Genomic DNA, 12,813 nt, shown 5'->3' with positions numbered 1-12,813 from the left:
TACATAGTTAAATGCTAATTAAAAGCGCAAATCTTTTTATGTCATACAATTTGTATTTATATATATTAGTTTTATTTTTTAAATTTCCATATAGGTTTTTTTTATGAATGTTATATATTTATAAACTTTCTATGCATATGGCAGATTTTTTTTCATTAAATAGTGATTTGAAGCATTATATCATCCTCAACATTTTATCAAGAATTAATCGCAATGCTATGAATAAAATTGATTCTTAAAACTTTTAGTATAAATTAAAATTTGTTTTAGAAATTAAAAAAAGTATTAATCTTGGTTTGTATTATTTCAGTTAGTCTAATAACAGTGTTTTTAACTTCTTACCTATAAAATATATAACCACTGTAATAAAACATTTACATCAACCTACGTTAAAATTGTGTAATTTAAATTGAAGCTTCAAAGATTAAACATTTGAATGTTGAATTGTTACATATGTTCATAATTGTTCACTAAAGTCACCTAATGGTGTCTGCAATTACAAGTCATTATTTAGCATTTATATTTTTTAAATAAATGATATTTATATTTCTGTTGTAAAAAAATAAATCTTACATTTTTTTAGGAAGAAAAAAAAAGATTTGATTTAAAAATGCGTTTCTAAGCTAGTAATTTTTCTGTATAAATTTAATCAATCTGAATTAATGAATTTTTTATCAAAATTATAGAAAAATATCTAAATTCAAAATTTAAATTGAATGTTAAAAAAATGTTTATCTATTAAAAATTTTATAAATAATGAAAAAACACAACTGAATTATTGAAGCTTAGTTTATTTTATCAAAAATAGTTCTATTTAATGGTATAATTCAATCTGTAATTATTAAAAATCTACGCATGTTTAAAATATTTGATACAGATGAAAGTTATTTCCAATTACATTTATTATTTTTCATAATGGATTTATTAGAAGAAAAAAAAATTTTTCTAAAATATTATAATAGAGGCGAGGTCAAAAAGTCATTTCTAAATATATTAATTCTAAATAGGCTAAGCTGAATTAGAGAAGCTAAGTTATCTCTTATTAAAAATTTTTCAATTGATGACAATTTAGTCAAAATTCTTAAATGTTTACATCAACAAAAGAAAAGAAAAATGCGTCCGTTTACTTATTCATATTATTGTTAATAAAGCGAAAGAACCTCAAAGCATACTTTATAATCAGCCTGACCGCTCTAGATGACCCTAATGTGACGCTACGAACCAAATCTCCCAAGCATTACAATGCAAAGGTGTGTAAGGAGAATGATTCGGTTCCAGTTAAAAAGAAAAGAGAAATAAGAATTGGAAAAAAAAAGAAAATAAATAAGATTGTATAATAATAAAAATAAAATAAAAAATGATCCTTCAGTTCGCGAGCCAAGACGCAAAACTGGTTTTTCTGAAGTTAGAGAATGCAATTGAAAGGAGAAAAAAAAGGAAAGAAATAAAATATCTAAAATGAAATCCAAAGTAAAGTATGTGTATGTGTTGTAATGTCGGAGGGTGGTTTGAAACTAGCGCCCTGGCCGGCTGCCAGATTCAGTGACCTGGTCTCGGGGGAGGAGAGGGAGGGAAGGGGGGATGAGTTGGAATTGAAGTGAATCAAGCAGCGTGTGTGAATGTGGGGACGGGAAAGGGGAGGGGCCGACCGACAATTGAACCCTATTATGAATAGATCATTACACAACATGTTCTGAATGAAATGTGTGACTTTGTGAGGCTTTGATCTAATAATTTTTAAAGGCTGCTTTAATTTTTATTGGTTTTAGAATTTTCCTTTGTAAATAAAATTAGAGCAATCTCCCACTTTTTTTGTAAATATTTTTTGTTACATGATGTTAACTTAATTACAATTTTTTTGAAATAATGTCTTATTAAAATAAACTCAAACTAAACATCTAAGAGTGATTTATAAAATAGTATAAATGAACCATTCAATTATTTAAAAATTCTTTTCTAGTTAGTGGTCATGTTTTTGTTATTGTTTTCAATAAAAAAATATTGACTATAGTTATACTCTCCAGACTAAGGCATAATTTGATTTGATGAAATTAAGCTTAAACATTATTTAAATATTGTTGAAGACTTGTTTTTATTGGAACATTAAAAAATATAATAATATGAATAAAAAACGATACAGAAAAGAAATATTTTAATTACCAAAAAAGGTGTTATTTTATAGAAATCTTATTTTTATAGAAAACTATTTTCGTGGTAAAATGAACATGTTCTTAAACTCTTTCATTAAAGGAAATTCGAAAGTACGTTGACTTCGTTATTTCTTTAAAGATTTCGCTGATAAATACTACTCTATTAAAAAAGAAATTTCCAACCATAATATCGTTCATATTTACTGTTATCATTATTTGATACTCAGTCAATTATACGATACCCTTGGTTTATCTTAAACACAATCTTGATTCATTTTAACACGTCATTATAATTGCATCAAATTTGCACCATGTCTAATATTATAAGTTAAGTGTAAAATCATTTTGAGATGGTGCTGTGTTAAACTGAAAATTAAAGTTATTGGAATCTTTTAGCGATTTATTAATCCAATAAATGTACATTTTTAGACTGAAATTTTGTCATACATAAAATACTATATTTTGTCAGTATATTTATCTTATTTTGAATTTTGTTTATCAATTTATTTGCTATGTTTTTATTGAAATATTCCTGTTTTTATCTTCAATCTTTTTTTCTACTTTTAACTGCACTAATTTTCTTCTGCACCTTTCCCAAGCTCTTTGCATGACTTGCTCTAAAGGATTGTATTTTGATAGTTTAATTTTCAAAACCAAAATGACGATATTATTTATAATAATATTTTGTTTTATATTTAAACTGCAAATAAAAAATAGTATATAATTTCAGTGCAGTATACTTTAAGGAATAATTACTTTTTTAAAAATATTCTGTTCCATGGAGAAGAGAAAAAAAAAAGTCTAATATACTTTAATTTATAAATGAATAGAATAACTAATTTTTTATCTATTTTCTGCAATCCTTTATTGTAACCAATCACCACTAACCTCCTAACTCCTTTTTCGAAGAGGTGCAGATTGTAATTAATGCTGTCCTTTTTTTAAATCTGTAGCTATTGTTTTAGTGACCCAACAATGGCGCCAATGGCATCCACTATGGGTTGGCAACAGGCACCGGGACAGGGACCCCCTCCTGCGCAGGGTCCCCAACAGCAACAACTCTCTGTGGTTACGACGGTGTGGGGTGTTACGACGAGTACACAAAGTGGGCCCATGGCACATAACTCATACGGAGGCACCAACACAACCATGGCGCAAACACCATATTCAAGTGGAGTACAACAAAATTCCTATCCTGGAGCAATGACACCCAAGTCCTATCCACCTCCTGTCATGAACACAAGGCAAAATGGTCCTGGTTATAATGGGTAAGTCATATTCATAAATTTGTTTAGACTCAATCGGAAACAATATATTAAGTTATTAAGCCACAAATTCGTTTTACTTGATAAGAAACAATATAATAATAACTTACTTAGCCTCAAATTCGTTTTAACTGATAAGAAACTACTATAATAATAATCTACTTATCCACGAATTCGTTTTATTTGTTAAGAAACAATATAATAACTTACTTAGCCACAAATTCGTCTAACTGATAAGAAACTACTATAATAATAATCTACGTATCCACGAATTCGTTTTATTTGATAAAAACATTATAATAACTTACTTAGCCACAAATTCGTTTTACTTGATAAGAAACAATATAATAATAACTTACTTAGCCACAAATTCGTTTTAATTGATAAGAAACAATATAATAATGACATATTTAGCCATAAATTCGTTTTAACTGATTAGAAACAATATTATCTTTTACCTAAATTAACGAATTTGACTCGACCAGATTTAATATTAACCTATTATTAAAAGTATAATAAGTGAAATAAAATTTGAAATATTGTTTTGCATTCTCCGTAGTTTCTGAAAGGCAAACCATTCAGGGGTACCAGTTCACATGCAGTCTCATTATTCTTTTAAAAGATATTTAATTAATATTGTTCTGTTAATGGTTAATAGAAAGCATATTCTTCAGTTCTTACAAAACACATTGACAGTACTTGACTTATTGGGCTCAAATTTTGACTTTAATGACCGTCTCCCTTGATCAAAGCCAATTTTAATAGACATCCAAGTACCGTAAACAGTTTCAATGGTAATATTCGCGGACTACATAAAAACGCGCGGACGACAGGTTGAAAATACCTGCTTTACACAATTTTTCACGTTACTAAGGCCATATTTCCATTAATTTCTCCTCTTTTTCGTGTAAATTTCTCGTCCTATTCTTGCAACTTTTAACACGATTTTTTAAAAAGTGATATTCCTTATGTTGTTAAAAGAGTAAAAATGCTCTTTTCAGTTGAATGCTGGTTTCACGGCCTCATGACAGGAAAAGCATATGATTTGTCCTTTTTCGCATCGTGCAATTAAGGGGATGCTTTACCGCTGGAGAAATGCTTCATGACGATTTCTCCTTTCATATGAACAAGTAATTTAAAATATAGATAAAGCTAGTTCGTAAAGTTTCAAATGCTAATTTTACTTTTTAATTAAAAATGTAAACTAATTGCAATGAAATTACTTATTGTTACGCTTTTGAGATGTCATCCTTCAATAATTTATTTGCATTTTGATATTTAGAAATAATTTTTTTCAGTATTCACTTTTCTTTTAAATATTTAAGTTTAATATTCCAATACAGATGATGCAGAATGTACAACTATTTAAAAACAGTTCCATTTAACATAGAATAACAGTTGCAAACGATCTTACTTAAATTTATTAATTTAAAATACTAATTTTTTTAAAACTATGCCGAGATACTATAAAATTTTCCGCTTCTATATAACTGGAGTTAAAACAGCTTCAAACGACCTTATTAAATTCAGCTTCAAACGATCTTATTAAATTTATTATTTCAAATTATTAATTTTCGCTTAGAACTATCAATCGTTCTGTAATTAAGATGAAAGCGACAATAGCGTATAACATTGTTTCATTTTATTTTATTTTTTCGTCATAAATTCACTGCACTTGAACCTCATAAGTTCATAGAAACCGATTGGTTGTTATACTTATTCATAGTAAATCTGTTTTTTGTCTGAATGAGTGAGACATTTGAATAAATTAGCGCACGCTGTCTTCTGGGAAATATTGAAACCTTTGGCGAGACGCATCACTCCCTTTCGGCGAAATCTGAACATGCGACGAAGTAAATAGACCGCATCTCAGATTTAAAAATAAAATGAAAACTATGGTATTTAGCTGTTGCGCCAATAGCCACGGAAAATTATTACTTCTTTTTTATAAAGATTCACAATTTGACATGGACTTCAGTCGTCAAATTCTTACCTCGTGAAGTAGCTGTTGCGAAGTGTTTTTCCTATAAAAACAAATGATAATTTCGAGTATCTCCTAGCTGGTAGTTGTTTGCGAGGTGTTCTTCCTTGAAAACAATTGATAATTGGAACTTGCTGTCCCTTAAAAGGTTTATGTTCGGCTCGGCCTCTAGCCATGCTTTCTAACTAAATAATTTATTAAACACTAAATGAGCGTAGGAAATTTCATAGCTGTTTTTAAAACTAATTTCAATTCACTTTTTAAAAAAATGTGTGAACTATAACTTAAAATTTTAAAATGTAATGGAACCGGTGTCAAAAGATTTTAAATTAATCGGTGTCTCTTTTTAAGCAAAACATCTTTTAACCAAAACATGTATTAAACAAATGTAGTAAAAAAAAAAAGATTTTAGTGATTCCTGTTGAGAAGAAATAATAAGGAAGTTATGCTATTTTTTGGAAGCTGAAGATTTTTTTTTTTTTTTACCTCTAGGTTCTAAGTTGATGTATTGCTCTCTCTGAACTTTAGTTGTGAACGTAAATATTTAGCTTATACGCTGTCGATGTTATGCATTTATTTTTGACCAATAAGGATAAGACCAATAAAGGTTCTTTTTTAAATTAGGAGCAGTTGCTGAATTAGATTTCTGAAACCCAAAATAGGCGTAATATTCACATCTTTAGTGGGAAAAAAAAAAATTTGATGATTTAAAATGCTATTAAAAAAGTTTTAAAACCTTTAAATAATTTTTAAAGGTTTTTAAACTTTTTTAGTAGCATTTTAAATCATCTAATCTTTTTAAAAAAAAATTGAAACAAAATGTGAAGTTAATTTTTTGAGCATTTAGTCCAAAATCTGTATTTTTTTTTTTTTTTTTCGTAATTCACTGATTTTGCATGAAGATATTATTTAGCATAAAATCCTTATCTTAATATTATGTAATTTGATATTTTATAAAATAATTAAAAATTCTAATTATACTTTATAAAGTTGCCAAAAAATGATTCTCATGCAATTTAAAATATTTGTATATATAGAGAGAGAAACGAAGAAAATAAAAAAATAAATAAAGAGGAATAATAAGTTTTATTTATTGTGCATAATCTGCAAGTATATAGAACTCATACAGGGTTGCCACTCTACAGGGAAAACCTGGAAAATACAGGAAATTTAAAAATCAGGGAAAATACAGGGAATTCAGATTTTTTCTTTACAAAATGGGAAAATACAGGGAATTTTGTTTCTTACTTTTGTCTTTTAAAAAATGGTGACCCCTCAAAGCGTAATCTATGGGATATTTAACCATGATATTTCAGCTATACTAAACTACATCATTTACTATAGCATTATTTAAGTATGTTCAGCTGTTTTTCTAGCAATTAAAACTAATATAAATAGTTGACCCAATATAGCTTAGCTAACACAAGAGCTCAGTAATTGTTGTTTCCTCTTAATATATCGCGTATAATATGAACAGGGAATTTTTTTCCAGATTTGAGTGGCAACCCTGTCATAAAATAAGTTAAAAATATAGAGAACGCATGGAAAAATTATTCAAATAAAATGTTCTAAAATTTTTTTGTGCATTTTTAATATATCTTTTTAATATTAATAATTCAATATTTTGTTTAAATATTTTTAGAAAAAAAGTTTTTCATAATTTTTTTTTCTTCACTTTTTCATCATTCTTTATTATATTATTTTCCAATATATATATATACAGTGAAACCCCGATTTTACGTTTTCTGTCGGACTAGCGATAAAAAACGCTCGAAGCGGAATAACGTAAAATCGGGGTTAAGAAAGATCTATGCACATTTTTAAAAATTGACACTTACCAGTCAAATTAATGGAAAAATGAGTAATCTTTACTTGGATTTCGTTTTTAGCTACAATTTCGTATACAACTTGTTCAATACTAAAAATTTTTTGCAAATTTGCTTCTTGATTTACATTTGCAAGTAAAAATTGTTTTAGAGTTTTAATGCTTTGTATCGCTTGATCAGCTGTTGGCACGTCTTCTGTCATTTCATCTTCATCGTCATCAGCATTATCGTCGGAATCAGGCATTAAATCACTTATGGAAGGGATTTCTGAAGTAATGATATCTGTCTCACAGTCGATGTATGCATCATCGACTTCCCGTAGATCCTCAACTTCAGACACATTACCTTCCCCTTCTTCCTCGAAAGTAACAGCGCCCTCCTCCTCCGATATTGAAAATCCTGCTTTATTGAATCCATTGATAATGCACTTTCGGACGACACTGTCCCAAGCTGAAGATATCAAATTAAGAACCTCAAGAACATGAATTTTTGCCTTAGAAGCATCCTGAAAGTCACCAGAATCAAGAAACAGAGATTTTCTATTTTCTAACCAGTTGCTTCCGGTAACTCTTTTTAAATGATCGTAAAATTCCTAAATCCAGTGGTTGAAGTTTGCTCGTACAGTTAGCTGGAAAAANAATTACGGTAAAATAACAGCAGCAATCAGTCCCATCCAATTAACAGGAATAGAGAAAATATTGAGTTGTCAACGTTAGGACTCGAACACCCTTTCTGTGGGTTATGAGATTGACAGATTAGTCGGTCTGCTATGGTATGCGCGCAGTTTCAAGGAGCGAAGTGGCTTCATTAGGTGGGTTTAGTTGGTGCGTTAAAATTCTGGTGTTTTAACCGTATTAAGTGATAACAGTTTTTCACAGTTAACAGTTTGATTACCATCTTCATTACTTAACTGTTTTGTTTGAATATCATAAAATAACAATTAAATAAACTGTCATATAATAATTTTTTCTGAGAAATTTCTATCATTCTCAGAATCATTTTCTATCATTTTCTTTTTCGCAGGAGCTAAATTAAGCATGCGAAGAATTTTTTTGGAAGAAATTTGGAAAAGTCTTTTTCAGAACGATTTTTTGCTGCTTTAAAGGAAAACGAAAACATTGTTTATCATAATTCGAAATTACTTTGGATAACCTGAATAACAAAAATGTGTTTGGAAGGGAGAGCAAAACATGATAAGCAGCTACTTCTGACTTTACATGCAAAGGCTTAAAGAAAGTAAATTTAGATAAGGTATTTATTATTTTTGCCGACAATTTATATTTTAAATGTTTTAAGTTTTGAAAAGACTGCATATCTATAAATTTGTATCTTTGAATTGAATGTTATAAAAAGGAACAAAAATGTATATTGCAAAGTTATGATGACTGGTGACTTTTATATGTATAGTTTAGAAGAACTCAAACAGTTTCCCTAAATATATATATATATATATATTTAAAAAACGGAGTAATGCGAACATTCTGTTTATTTGATTATTTTTATTTTTGCCACAAGATGAACCTTTTTCTATTGTTTCCATGTCGTACGTTCCACTGAACTCGAAACCTTATTGAGGGACTTTCCCGATTCCGCCGCGCGTCACTATGTTTTCAGGTTTGTCAGTTAGTAAAATGTAGGACAAATATTTAGTGCCATCGGTAAATAACGCTGCCCAACGTGCAAAAGTAATTTATCTCTTAAATATATATTAAGATCCCTGCTTTAATCATTTAATATGCTGTTTGTAATCGAAGCAATTTTAATATGGCTTGCAGAGTGTCATTTATAAAAAATAAAAATAAAATATTTAAAAATCAACTCATTTTAGCTATCGCTTTAAAACCAATATTTATTCTTTTATAAAAGTAAATACATTAAAGATATTTCAATCGATTTATAAATGCGGTGCAAGGATTTCATAAATATATTTAATTACTTTTTTCTTTTTAATTTAATATTTGTATAAAAGAGTCGTTATATAAAAATATTACATCTGAATAAAACTAACGATTTATACGATTAAAATGTTGATCTTATATTTTTATATCATCTATACATATAAATATTACATCTAAATTTTAATAGTTAAAGTCGTTAGTTTTTATATTATGTATGTATTTATTTATTTATTCAATTTCTCTTTTAACTTGGTGGGAAATGCTTACTTATACACAATTTATTCCCCTCTCTTCTCCGCAAGGATGAAAGATATAACTTTCTAAAGTATTGAAGAACAATTTACTAAATAATTTCTTATTAAGTAATTGTTTATTATGTTATTAAAATTTGAAGGGTTAGTTGTGACGAAATGTTCTCCTAAATTAAGGAAATGGAATTAAAATCTCTTGCGGATCAAAATTATTTTCACCTTTAATGGTAACATAATATTAATTATAACTGAAATAAACCGAACAGCTATTTATTGATAAGGATGAATTTTAGTCTTTGTTCATTTTGTAAAGGTGTAAACTCTTAAAAAACTATGTTTTAATTTTTGAGTCACAATTTACCGAAATGAAAACTAAGATAACTTAAATTATTATTACCAAGTAAGGGAATGTTACATATCGTATGATGATAAACATTTTCATTATAAAGTTGACCCACATAGAACACGTTAGGACCCCTAGGCACGGTAGAGCCCCCTATCAATTTTGACAAAAACCATTTAGTTAATTTTTGCCGCAAAGTAATCTTTAAAATTATAAATATTTGTCATTTATTTTGTTCTATGTCAAATTTTACTATAAACAGAGGGGGGAAAATCTTTATTGATAATTTATCGAAAAGCTTATNTGCGGTTAAAAAGAACGAAAACTGAAAAAAACTATTGAGGAGTAGAAAAACAACGCACGTGTGATGTAGCAACATCACATCCTCTGTTAGTTTAAAAAAAAGTTATGTATAAGCAGCATATCAATAAGTTTGAAAGTAAAAATAAGATAAAAAGATGAGAAAATTGAAATATTTAAATTGAATTGCAATTTACTTGAGAGTAAAAGATGTTAAGAAAAATATAATTTTGACACGAATTCAGCGAAATTCATAAATTCAATAAAAAAAAAAATGCAATTATACGATCAAATGATCAACTAATAGTTAAGTTTATCTTCGCAGCTGGGCGCTCTCTACAATAGGTCGAGATAGGATTTTGTAGCGCTTTTTATGTGCTCTAAAGTTGAAGCTAATCATATAAGTTGATTCACCATGAAGCTCCTGAAATACTTGTGTGGGTTTAATTTGAAAAGCTAAATGTTGTCGCATCGAATTATAGATTTGAATGAAATCTAACATAATTGCTGTTCTTACCTTAAATGTTTTGTTTTACCTCACTCTCCTAAAATATCGAATGTAAAAGATAAGTGGATTAATCTGAACTCATTATTACAAATGGTCTCTTTCAATTATTCCCCCTTCTCCCAAGTTTATATCAAAAGGAATCTTTTGACTCTTCCATGTCGTTGTTCCACTTTCTTTATTGGCTTTTCTTATTTCAGCCTCTTTATGCTCTGTTTTTCATTTTTGTTCTTTCCTCATTTCATTGTCTATTTTTTTTTCTCCTTTTGGGTGATATCAGGAAATGTGTAAGTGGAATTCGATGTATTTTAAGCATTAATTAAAGCGTCGAAGTTCCGCGTGGGAAATGAAACCATGTGACATCTAAATTGTGAAACTTCGTCAACTGATTACTTACTACAGAAATTTCGTAAAAGTTTTTCAATTTTGCTTTCATTTAAATGCAACTTCATAAGCAGAAAATTATAAAACTATTATAAATGCTTATTATTTGTTGGTTTCAAAGCGAATTGAATCTGGTTAGTATCTTGAATGTTCGGAAACGAACTCTGACTGAAGAAAACGATTAAAAAAAATTTTACTGAATGTAGAATTTAGGCTACCATTTTAATGTTAGAATTCCCATTTATTTTAAGTTTAAAAACCGTCTGATATTAATTAATCTATTTGTGCACTTATATTATTTGGTTTAAGCAATAAAATCACCCTTTTAAAATAAACACGTTCGATTTTATTTATTTATTTTCATCCCTGTGTAACAGCTATTTATTTTTAACTCAAACTGTGTGTTGTTAGGTAATTTTGATATCGTTAATAAATATATGTTTTTGTGCAAACAATTTTAAAAGTATTGATTAAAAAAATTATATTTTCAATAAATTCTCTGTCTACAAGTTAAGTGCTCGATTAATTCCCATTCTATATTAAGTATTTTGATGGGTAAAAAGTTAAATTGTGATTAAATTTTATTTTAAAACCACCTGTATTTTATTAATATTTCCCTTTCTAACTTGGCGGATGAATCGGCGATTGCATATCTATATTCAAAACATCCTGAATCAGGATCTATACTTCCTGTCTATCAAGAAATATTATTTGTAAATAGATATTTGCTCTATTTTTTAATCACGTAATAATGCTTGTCAATTACAAATTAAAAACGAAAGCGCTGTTAATATTTCCTCAGAAATTATTTCTTGAATCCAAAGGTATGATTTACAGCAATTCTCAAAATATCGTCATTCTGTTATTTTTTTAATTTTTAAGACAAAAATGTAATATCTGTCAATTTATTTTACTTTTTTTTTTGTTTTTAACTAGGACTTGCGTGTAATTGAAGGAATAGCACGCAACAGATATTTCGCGTGAGTATCCGGAAATAAAAAGCATTCTAATTTATTCTCGTAAATCAAGTTTTCTGGGGTTCATATGACATTTAATTGTTGGTGTTATTTATGTGAATAGTTGAAATTTGTTTCTTTCTTAGATTTTCGACTTAAATTATTGCGTAAATTTATAACACATTTAAATATTGCGTAGAGCTTCACTATCTTACCTCGAAACTTGTGTCATATATTTCAATTAAATTAAATCATAAAAATTTAACGTTATTTTCTCTGTTAACTCTAACTTACGTTACACCTTTTTATTTTATTAAATTCTGTTTATACCTAACATAAGATGTATTGTAATTAAATTATTTTCACGAAGACATTGGAATTAGTCCATTTTTAAAGAATAAAGCCTACGAAGAAAATAATATTTAAATTGAAGCTCAACTCTCTTGTTCATAGAGTACTTAGGAGAGTTAATTTATTCAATTTTTAAGCTAAACATTAGACTAAAGAAACAATGATATTTCTTTTTATGACATACATTGTTGACGTTATGTGGTTACTGTCTGATGGTAATTTTTTTGTGATGACGTCACATTTTTGTTTTGTCATCTTTGTACGAAATTCTGAAAGTGTGTATACATCCGCTAGTTTCGTTCGATGACGCTTTATTTCGCGATATCCGTTCTTTTTCCATTGTGTGAAAAGTGCTTGTCATTTTCTACTAATGACGTTAAAACGTTGCATGTTTTCAAGCAATTTAGATAGGATTAAAGTTAAATTCATGAAAAGAAGAAAAGATAGCTTTTTTTTTACCCTATAGAACAACAGGACACTAGATCTTAAATTTTTTTTTTTTTTTTTGCACTCAACTATGCACATACAAGATACTTAATGTACTTAGTTAAAAAAAATTACTAAATTATTTACTTAAATGCTTTTTTTTTTGTAGTTGTATCT

General features: G+C 28.1%; 1 protein-coding gene across 18 annotated transcripts in view; it reads left to right on the top strand.

Annotated features, from left to right (window-relative positions):
* LOC107437528 (zinc finger MIZ domain-containing protein 1) overlaps positions 1–12,813 on the top strand; it is a 153,289-nt gene that overhangs the window by 123,635 nt on the left and 16,841 nt on the right. For 10 of the 18 annotated variants that reach the window (XM_016049595.3, XM_071186685.1, XM_071186686.1 and 7 more), the window contains one exon: positions 3,104–3,418. The exons of 2 other annotated variants lie outside the window; for them this stretch is intronic. In XM_016049595.3, coding sequence (XP_015905081.2) covers positions 3,104–3,418 — 315 coding nt within the window. The remainder of the gene's footprint in view (positions 1–3,103; positions 3,419–12,813) is intronic. 6 more of the 18 variants (XM_043045721.2, XM_071186688.1, XM_016049610.3 and 3 more) reach the window with 1 other exon arrangement.

This window comes from Parasteatoda tepidariorum, chromosome 10 (genome assembly GCF_043381705.1).
Source record: "Parasteatoda tepidariorum isolate YZ-2023 chromosome 10, CAS_Ptep_4.0, whole genome shotgun sequence".
In the NCBI taxonomy this organism is placed as follows: domain Eukaryota; kingdom Metazoa; phylum Arthropoda; class Arachnida; order Araneae; family Theridiidae; genus Parasteatoda; species Parasteatoda tepidariorum.
Note: the sequence above shows the minus strand (reverse complement) of the source record. Positions and strands in the feature narration are given on the sequence as shown.